The 17,828-nt window shown below is 42.3% G+C and overlaps 1 protein-coding gene across 1 annotated transcript in view; it reads right to left on the reverse strand.

The window, feature by feature from the left end:
• GSR (glutathione-disulfide reductase) overlaps positions 1-5,705 on the reverse strand; it is a 39,561-nt gene extending 33,856 nt beyond the window's left edge. Inside the window, exon 1 of the mRNA XM_059049288.2 lies at positions 4,940-5,705. Coding sequence (XP_058905271.1) covers positions 4,940-5,530 — 591 coding nt within the window. The 5' untranslated portion in view covers positions 5,531-5,705. The remainder of the gene's footprint in view (positions 1-4,939) is intronic.
• Between the last annotated feature and the right edge of the window lie 12,123 nt (positions 5,706-17,828).

The following is a 17,828-nucleotide window of genomic DNA, read 5'->3' on the forward strand; positions in this document are numbered from 1 at the left end:
GAGAATTTTACTTATGAGCATTTTCTCAAGAAAAGCAGTAGAGAGAGAAGGAGGAGGAGGGGGAGGGGAGAGGAGGGAAAGGGAAGAAGGGAGGGAGGACAATTCCATTTCCAGGGGAGGGGGGATGCCCTGCAGGGATGGTAATAGGTCAGGAGGTGGCCAAAGCCTGAGCTTGCACAGGTCCAAAGGAACAAAGCAGAGAGAAACCGCAGCAAGGAGGTGAGAGGACCCACCAGCTGAATAAAGGCAACTGAACCATTTGAGCAACTGTCCTAGAGGATTTCTGGGAAACTTACCATGGCGTATGCTGGGTAAAACACCCAGAATGTCCCCTTTGAGAAAATCTCTAGTGGAAAACTACATTATTTTTCAAGATCAAAGGACAACTGATGAATCAAGCAGTAATGTTCATCCATGCTATTATCTAGCTAGCTAGCTATTTATCTATCTCCATGCTTACATACTTGTTAGACACAAACTTGACTCTTAGCCTTCTGGCAGCCTATACACAAAGAAAAACACAAATAGTTGTAAGATTTCACGTAAAAACTAGACAGCTGTTTAAGAAAATAACTAGTCATACCCCTTAGACTAGAAAAAAATTCCTTGCAACAGTCCTTGTAAACTGTGATGTATATGTTTATACACACATTTTTGTTTACATCTGTTTTTTCCTTTTGATCACATCCTAAAATAACTTCGAAAAAAATACTGTGGTTAAGAGTAAGATTAATTAGGGCTTCCCTGGTGGCGCAGTGGTTGAGAGTCCGCCTGCCGATGCAGGGGACACGGGTTCGAGCCCTGGTCCGGGAAGATCCCACGTGCTGCGGAGCAACTGGGCCCGTGAGCCATGGCCGCTGAGCCTGCGCGTCCGGAGCCTGTGCTCCGCAACGGGAGAGGCCACAGCAGTGAGAGGCCTGCGTATAGCCAAAAAAAAAAAAAAAAAAAAAAAATACACCTGCTGGGGCTTCACCCCAGACCTACTAGATCAGGAGCTCTGAAGTGGAGACCCATCTAGTAGATGAGTGCTTTTAAAGTAAATAATGACTGTTTCCTAAGAGGCAGAAGTAAGAAGGTTCCTCCCCTGTAGCTGAAAAGAATGCTTAAAAATGTTCATCAAATCATAAATTACTCCACACAACTACAAAGAAGCCATTGTTTGGCTGCTAATTAGCATAGCTAATAACCTATGCTAATTCCATAGGCTATTCTACACTTGGTTTGTTTTCAACCACATTTTAATCGACATTCAATTTGCTCCTTGGTAAAAATGAGGGTCCTGGGCTGGTACAATGCTTCTAAGTTCCTATAAGGATTTGTGTGAGTTGGATCCTTAATGAAATGAAAGCAATGGGGCCCATGCTCCGTTTTTATAAAGCTAAAAGTATTCAATTTAAAGGACAGTCGGGACTCCCCTGGCAGTCCAGTGGTTAGGACTCTCTGCTTCCACTGCAGGAGACACGGGTTTGATCCTGGTGGAGGAACTAAGATCCCGCAAGCCGCGTGGCAGCGCCCCCCCCCCGCCCCGCAAAAAAGAGTTAAATAAATAAAGGGCTGTCCCTTACTTGAAATTATAAGCTTCCTACTTTTAATCAAAAAATCGTTCTTGGGCTTCCCTGGTGGCGCAGTGGTTGAGAATCCGCCTGCCGATGCAGGGGACACGGGTTCGTGCCCCGGTCCGGGAAGATCCCACATGCCGCGGAGCGGCTGGGCCCGTGAGCCATGGCCGCTGAGCCTGCGCGTCCAGAGCCTGTGCTCCGCAACGGGAGAGGCCACAACAGTGAGAGGCCCGCACATCACAAAAAAAAAAAAAAAAAAAAAAATCGTTCTTGATAAAAATGATAGTGATGGAAGAATTTTTTTAATGGTCATTACTCATACTAAAAATAATTAAGTCAGCAAGCTTATGTAAGTGCTTCCTATTAAAAAAACAAACAGGGCTTCCCTGGTGGAGCAGTGGTTGAGAATCCGCCTGCCGATGCAGGAGACACGGGTTCGTGCCCCGGGCCGGGAAGATCCCATGTGCCGCGGAGCGGCTGGGCCCGTGAGCCATGGCCGCTGAGCCTGCGCGTCCGGAGCCTGTGCTCCGCAACGGGAGAGGCCACAACAGTGAGAGGCCCGCATACCACAAAAACAAACAAACAAACAAAAAACAACTGTAGTCAGACTGGATTAGTAGATCTCCAAAATCACTTCCAACTCCATCAGTCCATGAGTCTAAGTTTTCATGGAGGAAGGCTAAAACCAAAAACTTGTATTTTTTTAATTTTTTTTAAAAACTGCATGGAAAATTTAGAAACTACAGACAACAACTACAATGTGAGCTCCATGCGGATGGGGACTTTTATCTTTTAGCTTTGTTGCTGTGACCCCAGCATCTAAAAAAGTACCTATATACTTGGCATATTAATAAATGAGCAAACAATGAAACAGTTAAAAACAAAACATAATCCCACTCGCTGGAAATAACAGCCACCGTGAGGCTTTAATTTGAAACTCCTGTGGGAATTTACCCACAGCAACTTAAAAATTTTACCAAGCTTTAGAATTAACATACATTAATGAACATTTAGGGGAAAAAAGACACCTGGTTGGAGAGTCAACAGTAAAGAAACTTCTATCTGACTTTCCCAAGGGACATCTCTCAATTGTATCTCGAGTACAAAGCCACTTTTATCGTGTCACTCTCCTGCTCAGAACCCTTCCACAGTTCCCTGTGCTTCCAACAACTCTACCGTTTTACTACCATCAGCTTTACAGGAGACGCCCTCTGCTCCAGTCAAATTTGATTACACAACGTACCTTGCTTCTGTGCCTCTGCCCCTGACCTACCCTGTCAAAAAATGATATTCATCCAGTTCAAGTTCACAAAGATACTATCTCCGTCCCAAAACTATCCAACGTGCCCAAGCAGAAGTGATAATTACGCCCTTCTCTCAACTACCATAACAACAATTAACGTAGACCCGCTCACTCTCGCGGGTTGACTGTCTACATTTTGCTTCCCCCACCTTACCGCAAATTCCTTGAGGGAAGGGACCTTTGTCTTACAAATGTTGGTATCTACCCTTTTATCTCAACCAGCCCCAATCCAAATACTTAGCACTTAGATTACGAGAAGTGAAGACAGGAACAAATGAAATGTGCTTCAGAATGCCTCCATTTTCCCTAACACCAGTTTGGAAATCACTGCACTAAGAAGTTTATTAATCCGCCTGTGGATAACCCAGACAACTAGAGACAAACCTCAACAGGTCTTATCAGTTGGTTTTATCTTCTCTGATATTCTAAGCATACGACATCCTTCCTTGAATTTCAAAACCAAAAGGCAGTTTGGGAAGAGCCCAAATGGAATGTAATAAAAATATTAAATAGGGGATTTACCCCAAGAGATCAAAGCTTACTAAAAAATAAAAGTTGCTGCATTATAATGAGATAAGCAAGGCCAGGCACTCTATAAGGAAGCAGTAAACGGTTGACTAAGCTGTCCTTTACTTGTTCTCGGAAGTAGTTGATCTCTTAAAGCATTCACGTTTCTAACAGGAACCTAAAAATGGGGTCAGCCGCTTCTTGATTAATACCAGTGGAACCAGGCAACGATAAGGATACCACAAGCTGATTATGACACACATGGCGAAGGAGGAAAACAGAAAAGCAGAGAGACAAAGGTGAGCAGTTATCAAGTGATGTCACCGGTTGTCCGGGGGGCCTCATAGTGACCCCCCTCCATCTGCTTTCTGCAGAGCCAGACTTCTCCTAAGAGTCTGTCTAGACTAAGGTGTCAAGGTGCAAGTTGATAATTAACAGGGATGTTTCCTTTCCTCGTTTCCACTTCCGTTTTGAACTGAAAAAGTGAGCACGGGACACCGGAGACAGCCCTTTTCACAGCTGTTAATTCGGAGATTCATTCACAAACGGTTATTGAGCAAGCTCTTTGTTAAGGTGATAAGAGCTTGCAAACATATGAACCCATTTCTGCCCTTAAGGAGTTCCCAGTGTAGTGTAATTTAAGCATCCCTCTCCAAAGGAACTTCGAGAACTCCATGCCCAAGCCCAGGTTACACTCGGATACAACACTTTAATTCTAACAGCAAGTACCGCGCCCAAGTCTTGTGACAGAAGCGCCCACACCAATAACTTGGGAACTACATTTATTTTTTAAAGTAATAGTTTCTCAATCGCAGGATTTACAACCCTCTTTGGGGGGGAGGTGGTTTTAAAATCTCTCCAAAACAAAACAAAAGGTCTGTAAAGTCATTTAACAATAAATCCTACATCAATGTCAACTGTCGTTGGTGATTCTCAACCTTGGCTGCAATTAAGAATCACCCAAAGCCGAGGCTGCACCCAGGCAGCAGAATTTTTTCAATTCCTCAGGTGATGCAAATGTGCAGCCAAAAGTGAGAACCGCTGCTGTAAATTCTGCCCTTGAAACTGAAGGGAGAGGACCGGGATCCTCATTCAGTGACACGGGCTCCATCCTCCCTTCCCCTCTCCCCACAGAGACTCAGATCAGCTGCCAACTATTCTAGATGCAGTTTTATGTTTCATGGATCTGGTGATGAGATCGAGCATGGAATACGATACCCTCCCACCTTAAGGAGTGACGATGCAGGAAAGTTATGTTAGATTACACCATCTCCGGCCAGCGTTATTCTGATACCTGCGCTGCAACAGACGCAGGCTCAGCTTCGGGGGCCGCGGAAAAGTCCCTTTACACTTCTCTCATCAAACCCCGCTGGGATCCTGACTCCGACCCGCGTGCGAAAGCGGACAGCGCAGCGCTGGGGGCCTGTCCTCGGGGAGTCGGGGGAGGTCGCGCTAGGCAAGAGCACAGGCTGTTCCTGCAGAGTGAGGCTGAGACAAAGCGGGGAGGCGGGACGCGGCGCTGCACAAACCCAGGCGTGAAGAGAAGAGCCGGGAGCGAGCGGGTACTCACGCAAGTGCCGCCCAGCTTGTGGCTCTCCACCACGGCGGCCCGGGCGCCCAGCTCGGCCGCCCGGCGCGCGCTGGCCAACCCGCCCGAGCCGCCCCCGATCACCAGGTAGTCGTAGCAGGCCGCGACGCCGGCGGCGGGCGGCGGGCACGAAGGCTGCGGCTCCTGCCTAAACGCCATGGCGCGGGAGAGGGCGCAGGCAGCCCGGGCCCAAGGTGGTGCGTAGCCGCGGAAGGTGCGCGCCGCCTGCCGCCAGCCGGGCCCCGCGCTCGCGCTCAGAGTCCGGGCCGGCAGGGCCATGCACGCGGAAGTGCGCGCCGCGGGGGTGCGGCCCGTGGGCGGGCCCGGGAAAGGAGGGGGCACGCGGGGCCGCCGCAGCCTCACGGTGACTAAGCACTCAGCCGGCGCGCGGCGGGGTGCGGGGCGGGCTGGCGATGGGGCTCCCCGGCTCGGCCGGACCGGGGCAGGGGGAGTCGCCCCACTCCGTCCCGCTGTGCGCGAGCCAGCCCGCCCTGCTCCACGGGAGGGTCTCTTCTGGGAACTCTCCGCTTCCGTCTTCACCCCAGCACCTGGGTCCCCGCGCCCGAGTGGCATCAGTCGAATGTAGATTTCTGAAGGCTGATGGGGCGAGGAAGGATGAACGCCCTCTTTTCTTCGCCCAGCCTTTTCTGAGCGGGCCCTCTGGGAGTTGCCAGTGGCGCCGACTTCTCCAGGAAGGGAGACTTGCCCACCGTCATTTTGAGGGTGATGTTTCTCAAGGTTTGATCCGCAGACCACCTGATCCCTGGGCCCTAACCCAGATCTACTAAATCGGACCCTCTGGAGCAGGACCCCAGCAATCTACATTTTAAACACCCCCCCCACCCCCGGCTTTCAGCACATTTAATTTGGGAGCCTTTGGAACAAATGTTTTTGTGTTCCACAGATGAAGCATGAAGATAGCGTAGAGGTGGAGACACAAAAGCATTCTCCCAAGCTGTAGAGACTGGGGTGTCATTTTAGAATATCTGGAGCAACCAGTTGCACAACAAAGTAGTAAGTCAGTCCGTTTGTGTGGCCGACGCCCATCCCCCACAAGGCTGGGAGCATTGGAGGCAAAGGAGTGAGGGTCCGGGTCTCAGAAGCCAGGCCCAGCTCGCTGAAGGGGGTGGGGGACCAACCACACGCTAGCTAGAATGGTATCCAGTTCTTTTTTAAAGTTTTTTGTTTGTTTTGTTTTCCTGATTAAAAAGTAATAGAAGGAAAGAAGAGAAAGATCCTCCTTCCACTAGGCTGCCATGAAATTAATGTAGATGAAACAACAGTTAGAAAAAAACATCACTTTACAACTATCATAGTGATCACTGTGTCATTAAACATCAGTGAATGTTAAAACCACTGGGTAAAAGTTTGATGAGGAAAAGGTTGGTTACAGTCAGACTACGTCCCCACAGATTGCTTATTGATCACAAAGGGGAAAATGGTGGCTTTACCGTGGGCCACACACCACCTTATCCAAGTGGTCAAAGGTGAATGTTGCCGGGAATGGGACAGCTGTCATCGTGTGCCTGGTGATGCGATGCAGTAAGAAATATACAACTTCACTTATGTAATATTCCTGCTAAAAATCCATAACCTGAGTCTGTTCACGAGGTAACACTCAGGAAAAGCCACATTGAGGGAAATTTTCAAATAACTGTCCTGTACTCCTTAAAAGCTGTCAATGCCTTGAAAACAAAACAAGGCTCCAACTTCCCTGGTGGCGCAGTGGTTAAGAGTCCGCCTGCCAATTCAGGGGACACGGGTTCGAGCTCTGGCCCAGGAAGATCCCATGTGCCACGGAGCAGCTAAGCCCGTGCGCCACAACTACTGAGCCTGAGCTCTAGAGCCCGCGAGCCACAACTACTGAAGCCCTTGCGCCTAGAGCCCATGCTCTGCAACAAGAGAAGCCACCGCAATGAGAAGCCTGCGCACCACACAAAGAGTAGCCCCTGCTCACAGCAACAAAGACCCAACACAGCCAAGAATAAATAAATAAATAAATTTTAAAAAACTTAAAAAAAACGAGGCAAAGGAACTATTCCAGATTAAAGAAGATTAAAGAATTATGAGAATGAAAGGCAAGGTTTGATCCTGGATGGGATTCTGGATGGGGAAATTTTCCTATAAAGGATGATTGGTGAAATTTGAATATGGCCTGTATAATATATAATGATACTACATCGATGTTAAGTTTCCTGAGTTTGCGAATTGTACTGTGGCTAAATAAGAGAATATCCTTGTTCTTAAGAAATAGGCACAAGTATACAGGAGTAAAGAGTCTGAGTCAGAGAAACTTGGTTTCATGTCCCCCCACAGGCACTGTCATAGTCACTTAATCCCTCTGAGAGTTTCTTCGCGTGAAGTAGGAAGGCTGACAGAGGAGACAGGCTTGTCAAACAAGAATAGCTTACAGTGGAGGAAATGAGCTAGCAGTAACTGGAGGAAGTAAGCAGAGCAGCGCCGACCAACCCGACCAGCTGAACTGTAGGTGACTTAAAGGGGATAATGGGAGGTGGGTGGAGTCCTGGAAAGCCTTGCTAGTAACCAGGGTAAGGTGTTTAGACATTACTCCAGAGGCAATAAGGAGTCTGGAGATTTCTCAGGGATGTCTTTCCCTGGAAATAGATGAAATGGATTGGAAATGGTGAAATTGTCAGTGTAGGAGGCAAAGGTAACAGGTGGCAGTATTGAGAACAGGCAGGAAGAAACAGATTGGACAGACATAAGGAAGTGAAATTGACAGGGTATGAGTCAAAGATGACAAGTCTTGAACCAGGAGATAGGGAAGGACAACGATGCCATAAAGCAAACATAAAGAAAATGAAAGGAGGTCTACGTCTCTGCTAGTTTTAACAGAGGAAAGAACTTTTCATCAACATTTTCATTAAATACATAATCCCATGCAATATGTTGAAACCAAAGGCTCAAAAGGTATTATTTGGTACTATAATATTTTACATTCATGCAAATGTTTTTCCTCTTTGAACTTCTGACTTAGGTGGGAAGGGGAACGGGTAGCCATATCCCCAACACTTGAAGACTTCAGACTGTATCTAAACTTTCTCTTCTTCAAGCAAAGAAATATCAGCTAAAGTAAAAACTTAGTCAATGTAGTTAATAACAGGTAGTTTCAGGATATTAAATGCTGAGAATGAAAATCGACTGTTATCATTCAAGTGCGCAGTCTTATGACGTCATTATAAACTAGCATGATTTGTGAGGGACAGCAGAGCCCCAAGGGATTATTTCACATTTTAATATCTCCATCATTAAATTTTTCTTTTGAACACTATACAAATTTAGGTGATTTCCACAAAGACACTGAAATATTTGTCAAAATAATAAGCCAACGATTAGTATAGATTGAACTAAGCACTGTCCTTAAGAACTTTATTAGGCACGATGCTAAGAGCTTTCTGTTACCCACTCCTCAACCCAAGAAATGAATACTATTATTTCCCCCATTTTGTAAATAGACTAAGGCTCAAAGAGAGTAAATGACTTAATAACTTGTATTAGATTACACAGAATGGCAGAGCTGGGATTCAAATCTTGGAGGCCTGACTCTGAAGCCTATTCTCTTAACCATTACTGGAAAGAATCCATCAAAGATATTGTCCTATGGTGAAAATACAAGATCCGGGCTTCCCTGGTGGTGCAGTGGTAGAGAGTCCGCCTGCCGGTGCAGGGGACACGGGTTTGTGCCCCGGTCCAGGAGGATCCCACATGCCGCGGAGTGGCTGGGCCCGTGAGCCATGGCCGTTGAACCTGCACATCTGGAGCCTGTGTTCCGCAACGGGAGAGGCCACAACACTGAGAGGCCCGCGTACTGCAAAAAAAAAAAAAAGGAAAATACAAGATCCAAGATTTTTCGTAGGAGAAAATGTTGAACGTCACTTATTTCATTTTAAAAATTGTAGCCTCTCTCCCTCTGCATTTTAAAAAAATATTTACATGATGCAAATGCCACACACTGTTCTAGATCCTTTAATATTTTATTCATTTATTTATTTTAAAATTTTTTGGCTGCATTGGGTCTTCGTTGCTGCACGCTGGCTTTTCTCTAGTTGTGGCGAGCGGGGGCTACTCTTTGTTGCGGTGCGTGGGCTTCTTATCGTGGTGGCTTCTCTTGTTGCAGAGCACAGGGTCTAGGCACGCGGGCTTCAGTAGTTGCGGCTCGCGAGCTCTAGAGCACAGGCTCAGTAGTTGTGACGCACGGGCTTAGTTGCTCTACGGCATGTGGGATCGTCCCAGACCAGGGCTCAAACCCGTGTCCCCTGCATTGGCAGGCGGATTCTTAACCACTGAGCCACCAGGGAAGTTCCTCCCTCTGCATTTTTTCCTAAAGTATAATTTATAGGAAATGTATTCATGTCTCATAAGTAACTCATTGATATTACAACTCTGTGTTCTTTTAAGGTTATAGGTCAAGAGCTATTATGTTAGAAGGAAGGTGGAAATGGTACTTTTATAGAAGTACTTTTATAGATTGTTTATAGACAATCTGCGAAGTCTGTACAGGAAATAGTAGTACGTAAAGAGGCTTACACATCTAGGCCTTGCTCAATGAAATGTATTTCTCATGACACATATATGAAAATAATTTCAGTCATTTATAAGAATGATAAATATAATATGAGAAAAGGAATTAAATAAAGATTACTAAATTGCACAATTTCATTGTTTAATATTGAGGCAACGAATAAACACTGAAGAGACAGACAACAATAATTATAACTGAATGTGAGATTAACAAAAAGCAAATTTTACAATAAGAGGAAGGAATCTTTCCAAGGAAAACAGCAAGTCTGCTTTGTTGGAAAATGGCCTACTACCTCGGAAGACACGTCTAGAGAGAAATCACACATGCACTGATTAGCTCTTTCACCCTTTTGATATCTAATTTTTTGCCAATGTATTTTCAAAGAATATGGGTGGGGGAGATCATAAAAAAGCTTTAGAAATAACACTAATATACCTATTCTGGATCTAAATATGTATTATGATTTCTGTAATTACTTTTTTTTTTACACTGTACATTTCATCCCCATGACTTATTTATTTTGTAACTGTAAGTTTATGCCTCTAAATCTCCCTCACCTATCTCGCATCTCCCCATCCCCTCCCACTCTGGCAGCCACCTGTTTCTTCTCCATGTATATAACTGTTTGTTTAGTTTATTCATTTGTTTTGTTTTTTAGACTCCACATAAAAGTGAAATCATACAGTATTTGTCTTTCTCTGTCTGACTTATTTCATATAGCATAGTACCCTCCAGGTCCATCCATGTTATTGCAAATGGCAAGATTTCATTCTTTTTATGGCTGGGTAATATTCCATTATATGTATCTTTTTTTTTTTTTTTTTTTTTTTGCGGTATGGGCCTCTCACTGCTGTGGCCTCTCCCGTTGTGGAGCACAGGCTCTGGACGTGCAGGCTCAGCGGCCATGGCTCACGGGCCCAGCTGCCCCATGGCACGCAGGATCCTCCCGGACCAGGGCATGAACCCGCGTCCCCTGCATTGGCAGGTGGACTCCCAACCACTGCACCACCAGGGAAGCCCATATATATCTTTTTTATCCATTCATCTGTCCATGGGCACTTAGGTTGCTTCCTTATCTTGGTTATTGTGAATAAAGCTGCAGTGAACTTAGGGGAACATATATCTTTGCAAATTAGTGTTTTTGTTTTCTTTGGAAAAATACCCAGAAGTGGAATTGCTAGATCATAGGGTTGTCCTATTTTTAATTCTTTGAGAAAACGCCAAACTGTTTTCCATAGTGGCTCCACCACTTTACATTTCTGTCAACAGTGCACAATGGTTCCCTTTTCTCCACATCCTTGCCAACACTTGTTACTTGTTGTCTTTTTGATAATAGCCATTCTGACAGGTGTGAGGTGATATTTCATTGTGGTTTTGATTTACATCACCCTGATGATTAGTGATATTGAGCATCTTTTCATGTATCTGTTGGCCATCTGTATCTCTTTGGAGAATGTCTATTCAGATCCTCTGCTCATTTTCAAATCAGGTTGTTTGATTTTTGATGTTGAGTTGTTGGAGTTCTTTGTATATTTTGGATATTAACCCCTTATCAGATATATCTGGACAGATCATCCAGACAGAAAATCAACAGGGAAGCATTGGCTTAAGAACAAATTAAACAAGTCTCAATAAATTTAATAAGATTGAAATCATATCAAACATCTTCTCCTACCACAACACTATGAGACTAGAAATCAACTATAAGAAAAAAAATGCAAAAAAGCACACATACATGGAGGATAAACAATATGCTACTAAACAACAAATGGGTCACTGAAAAAATCAAAGAGGAAATTTAAAAAATACTAGAGGCAAATGAAAATAGAAACACAATGATCCAAAATCTATGGGGTGCAGTAAAACCAGCTCTAAGAGGGAATTTTATAGCAATACCTAAAGGAACTAGAAAAATAAGAACAAACAAAACCCAAAGTTAGTACAAGGAAAGAAATAATAAAGATCAGAGCAGAAATAAATTAAATAGAAACTAAAAAACATTAGAAAAGATCAATGAAACTAAGAGCTGGTTCTTGAAAAGATTAAAAAAACATTGATAAACTTTTACCCATACTCATCAAGGAAAAAAAGAAGACAGGGCCCAAATCCATAAAATCAGAAAAGAAAAAGGAGAAGTTACAATTGACACCATAGAAATACAAAGGATCATAGAGGTTACTACAACCTATTATATGCCAATAAAATGGACAACCTAGAAGAAATGGACAAATTCCTAGAAACGTGCACTCTCCCAAAACTGAATCAGTAAGAATTACAAAATATGAGCAGACTAATTACCAGTAAGGAAAGTGAATCAGTAATTTAGAAATCAGACAAGAAGAAGAAGTAAAAGCAATCCAAATTGGAAATAAAGAAGTAAAACTGTCACTGTTTGCAGATGATAATATATTTTGAAAATTCTAAATATGCCACCAAAAATCTATTAGAACTAATAAATGAGCTCAGTAAAGCTGCAGGATACAAAGTGTTTCTATACACTAACAATGAACTGTTGGAGACATTAAGAAAACAACCCCATTTACAGTTGCATCAAAAAGAATATAATACCTAGGAATAAATCTAAGGAGGTAAAACACCTGTACTTTGGAAAACAATAAGACATTGATGAAAGAAATTGAAGACCAAATGAAAGATATATTGTGCTCATGGATTGGAAGGATTAATCTTGTTAAAATGACTATACTAGCCAAGGCAATTTACAAATTCAGTGAAGTCTCTATCAAAATACCAATGGCATTTTTAACAGAACTAGAACACATAATTCTAAAATTTGTATGGAATCACAAAAGATCCCGGATAGCCAAAACAATCTTGAGAAAGAAAAACAAAGTGGGAGGTATCACACTCTCTGGCTTCAAACTATACTAATAAGCTACAGTTATCAAAACAGTATGGTACTGGCACAAAAACAGACCCATGGATCAATGGAACAGAACAGACAGCCCAAAAATGAACCCATACTTATATAGTCAATCAGTCTACAAAAAAGGAGGCAAGAATATACAATGGGGGAAAGACAGCCTCTTTAATAAATGGTGTAGGGAAAACTGGACAGCTACATGCAAAAGAATCAAGCTAGACTACTTTCTCACACCATATACAAAAATAAACTCAAAATGTTTTAAAGACTTAACTGACAGATGGGAAACCATAAAAATTCTAGAAGAAAACATATGCAGAACACGCCTTGCCATAAATTATAACGATTTTTTGGATCTGTCTCCTAAGGCAAGGGAAACAAAAGCAAAAATAAACAAATGGGACCTAATTAGACTTAAAAGATTTTGTACAGCAATGGAAACACTGACAAAATGAAAAGACAACCTACTGAATGGGAGAAGATATTTGCTAATGATATGACTGATAAGGAGTTAATATCCAAAATATACAAAGAACTCTGACAACTCAACATTAAAAAAAAAAAAACCTGATTAAAAAATGGACAGAAGACCTGAATAGACATTTTTCCAAAGAAGACATACAGATGTCCAACAGTCATATGACAAGATGCTCAACATCATTAATCATCAGAGAAATGCAAATTAAAACCACAATGAGATATCACCTCACACCTGTCAGAATGGCTACCATCAAAAAGACCACAAATAGGGCTTCCCTGGTGGCGCAGTGGTTGAGAGTCTGCCTGCCGATGCAGGGGACACAGGTTCGTACCCCGGTCCGGGAGGATCCCACGTGCCGCGGAGTGGCTGGGCCCGTGGGCCACGGCCATGAGCCTGCGTGTCCGGAGCCTGTGCTCCACAATGGGAGAGGCCACAGCAGTGAGAAGCCCGCGTACCGGAAAAAAAAAAAAAAAGACCACAAATAACAAATGTTGGTGAGGATGTGGAGAAAAGGGAACCCTCTTATATTGTTGGTGAGAATGAAAATTGCTGCAGCCACTGTGGAAAAAAAACATGGAGGTTTCTCAAAAAACTAAAAACAGAACTATCGTATGATGTAGCAATTCCACTCCTGGGTTTATATCTGAAAAAATCAAAAACACTAATTCAAAAAGATACATGCACATGCACCTCAATGTTCATAGCAGCATTATTTATAACTGGAAAAATATAGAAGCAACCACCTAAGAATCCATCAACAGATGAATGGATAATAAAGAAGATGAGATACACACACACACACACACACACACACACACACACACACACACACACACTGTAATACTACTACTACTCAGTCATAAAAAATAATGAAATTCTGCTATTTGTGGCAACATGGATGGACTTGAAGGGTATTATGCATAGTGAAATAAGTCAGATAGAGAAAGACAAATACTGTATGATATCACTTATATGTGGAATCTAAAAATAAAACTAGTGACTATCACAAAAAGGACACAAGCTCACAAATACAGAGAACAAATTAGTGGTTACCAGTGAGGAGAGGGAAGCGGGGAGGGGCAAGATAGGGGTAGAGGATTAAGAAGTACAAACTGTTATGTATTAAGTAAATAAACTACAAGGATATATTGTACAAAACAGGGAATACAGCCAATGTTTTATACTAACTACAAATGGAGTATAACCTTTAAAAATTGTGAATCACCATGTTGTATACCTATAACATATAATATTGTGCATCAACTATATCTAAATTTTTTAAAAAGAAAAAAAGAATAATGAACATCCACACCTTTCAGCTTAAGAAATGCAGTCTTACCACACTGTATAGCTCTAGATATCTATTCCTGTCCCATCCTCTTTCCTCTATTCCTCCCCTAAGAGGTAAGCAGTATCCTAAATTTGGTCTTTATCACTTCTCTTTTCTTGGAAATAAATGTCCATCATCAGAAAAATGGTTATTCATGTTCTTATACTGGAATATTATATGGAAGTGAAAATAAACTAGGGCTACACAAATTAACTGGGAAAAATGTAACATAACATTAAATTAGAAAAGAATATATGACATTTTAAAATATGCTAAACATTATAGTACTTAGAGATACATAATATGCTAATATTTAAAACTTTTCTTTATATATATATTTAGAAGTTTTTAAAAATCATCGATAATTTCACCACTCTGATGTAACCATTCTTCCTTGTTGGCCTACTTTAAAGTTATGTCTGCTCATTCAATCATCTATGTCATTTCTGAGTCTGTTTCCATTGATTTTCTTCTGCTTATGTGTCACCTTCTCCTGCTTCTTGTTATGCCTAGTAATTTTTTAATTTAATGGTTGACATTGTGATATTGAATGTCTGAATTTAAAAAGTGTTGGTCTTTGTTTTCCCAGGAAGTTGTTACTTATGGATCAATTTGATCCTTTTGTGGCCTGCTTTCTAAAGTTCTGTTAGAGCAGGTCTAAAGAAGCCTTTACTCTAGGGATAGTTTAGCACCACTACTAAAGTAAAACTATTTTGTGGTCTCTTAAATACTTCGCATGAACGGTCAGAAAACTGTGGTCCACAGGCCAATCCAGCCCACGGACTGTTTTTGTAAATAAAGTTTTATTGGAACACAGCCATAACCATTTGTTTATTTATTGTGTATGGCTGCCTTCATGCCACAACAGTAGAGTTGAGTAGTTGAGATACAGACTGGATGACCTGCAAAGCCTAAAATATTCATTATCTGGTCACTTATAGAAAGTGTTTGTTGATTCCTCCCCTAGATGATCAACAAGGACCTTCTACCCTGGTTGGCTGTAGTATGAATATCTCCTTACGTATGTGAGCTGTATCATTCAGCCATCTTACAGCTCCCTGATCTGTCTTTGCCTGGCCTTGTGGAGTTTCTCCCTTCACGTGTGCAGCTTAGGACCCCAGGTAGATTTCTGGAGCCATTCTGAAAAATAAAAATAGCATTTTCTTACAAAACTAAACATGTGTTTGCCATACAACCAAGCAATTGCACTCTGGGGCATTCATCCCAGAGAAGTGAAAACTTAAGTTTACATAAGAACTTGTAAACAAATGGTTATAGCAGCTTTATTCATAATAGCCAAACCTGGAAACAATCAAGATGTCCTCCAAAGGTGAGTGGTTAGTCAAACTATGGTACATTCATATCAAGGAATACTACCCAGCGATAAAAATGAATACACATAACAATTTGTATGGATCTCAAGGGGATTATACTGAGTAAAAAAGCCTATCTTGGGAACTTCCTAGTGGTCCAGTGGCTAGGACTCGGCGCTTTCACTATCAGAGCCTGGGTTCAATCCCTGGTTGGGGAACTAAGATCCTGCAGGCCACACGGTGTGGCGAAAAAAAAAAGGAAAAGCTATCTCAAAGGCCAATATTAAAAGCTTTAATATGCCTCAGTTTGTCTTTTAACAATGCTTGTATTGGAAGTCAAGGACTGGTACAGTTAAGATATGTGCGTGTCATTGTAGTTAATGAATGCTGTATGATTCCACTTACATAATATTCTTGAAATGACAAACTTAAAGAGATGGAGAACAGATTAGTTGTTGCCCAGGGTTTAGTGAAGGATAGAAAATGAAGTGACTGTGGCTATAAAAGTGTAGTGCAAGAGACTCTTCTGAAGGAACTGTTCTGTATCTTGACTGGTGGTGGTCACATGAATCAACACAGGTGAGAATGTGGCATCCAACTAAATACACATCCACAAATGAGTGTATGTAAAACCTGAATAAGGTTGGTAGATTGTGTCAATATAAATCTCCTGTTTATGATATTGTACTACAGTTATGCATGAATTTGCCAATGGGGGAACTGAGTAAAGAATGCATGTGATCTCTCTGTATTATTTCTTATAACTCTCTGTGAACCTATAATTATTATCTCAAAATAAAAAGTTTAAAAAAATTATGATGTGTGTACATAGCCAAATCCAAACAGCACATTTTGTATAATTACATTTATATAAGTCCTAGGGCTTCCTTGGTGGCGCAGTGGTTGAGAATCCGCCTGCCGATGCAGGGGACATGGGTTTGTGCCCCGGTCCGGGAAGATCCCACATGCCGCGGAGCGTCTGGGCCCGTGGGCCATGGCCGCTGGGCCTGCGCGTCCGGAGCCTGTGCTCCACAATGGGAGAGGCCGCAACAGTGAGAGGCCCGCGCACCGAAAGAAAAAAAAAAAAAAAAAGAAGTCCTAGAAGAGGCAAAACTAATCTATGGTAGAAAAAAAATCAAAACAGTGGTTACTTTCTGGACAAAACCTTTTATCTTGCTCTAGTATATGCTGTTAAGAAACAAGACAAGAGGCCTAAAATGGAGTTGCTTATGCTAAACCCTACACCACCAAATGCAGAATTAACTTAATTAGTTTGGGCTCTCCCAGAAATGGAATCGCCAGATCAGCACTAGTTAGGTAATCTGCTTGTTGGACCCCTGCCATCCCCTAAAGGAAAGTAAACTTGGAATAACCAACCCACTTTTCTGCCTGGAATAACTTCCTTGTCCCTGCTCCCTTCTGGCTTGAAAAGTCTTTCATTATACAGCTCCAGCTCCTCAGAGCTCCTTTCTATCTGCTATATTGGATGCTGCCTGATACGAATCAATGTTTGCTCAAATAAACTCTTAAACATTTTAACATGTTTCAGTTTATCTTTTAACAATGCTTATATTGGAACTCAAGGAATGGTAGGGTTAAGATGTGTGCATTTCATTGTAGTTAATGACATACATGCTGAAATATACATATCATATGAAGTATGCATATGCACATAATTTAGTTAATGATATGCACGCTGAAGTATTTTGGGGGAAGTGTACTAAAGTCTCCAACTATGAAATGCATCAAAATAAGACAGATTGGGGCTTCCCCGGTGGCGCAGTGGTTGAGAGTCCGCCTGCCGATGCAGGGGACGTGGGTTCGTGCCGCGGAGCGGCTGGGCCCGTGAGCCGTGGCCGCTGAGCCTGCGCGTCCAGAGCCTGCGCTCCGCAACGAGAGAGGCCGCAACAGTGAGAGGCCCGCGTACCGCAAAAAAAAAAAAAAAAAAAAAAAATAAGACATTGATGAATGGATAGATTGATAGACATATGACTATATATATATATAATAAAATGTGGTGGGTATATGGATAGTCACTGTAAATTTTTTTCAACTTTTTTGTCTTAAAATTTTCATAATAAGATATCAGAAAACTTTACTAGTTGATTTTTTTTAATGCAAAAATTCCAAATGTTAGGTCACAAAAGCAGTTTGGATACACCTAATACATACAATTCAGGCTACATTTTAATTAACATTTGTCACCCCCAACCAAATATGATTATATGTAATTTTAAAATGTGTTGGGACTTCCCTGCTGGCACAGTGGGTAGGACTCTGTGCTCCCAACACAGGGGCTCGGGTTTGATCTCTGGTCAGGGAA

This window comes from Kogia breviceps, chromosome 20 (genome assembly GCF_026419965.1).
Source record: "Kogia breviceps isolate mKogBre1 chromosome 20, mKogBre1 haplotype 1, whole genome shotgun sequence".
In the NCBI taxonomy this organism is placed as follows: Eukaryota; Metazoa; Chordata; class Mammalia; order Artiodactyla; family Physeteridae; genus Kogia; species Kogia breviceps.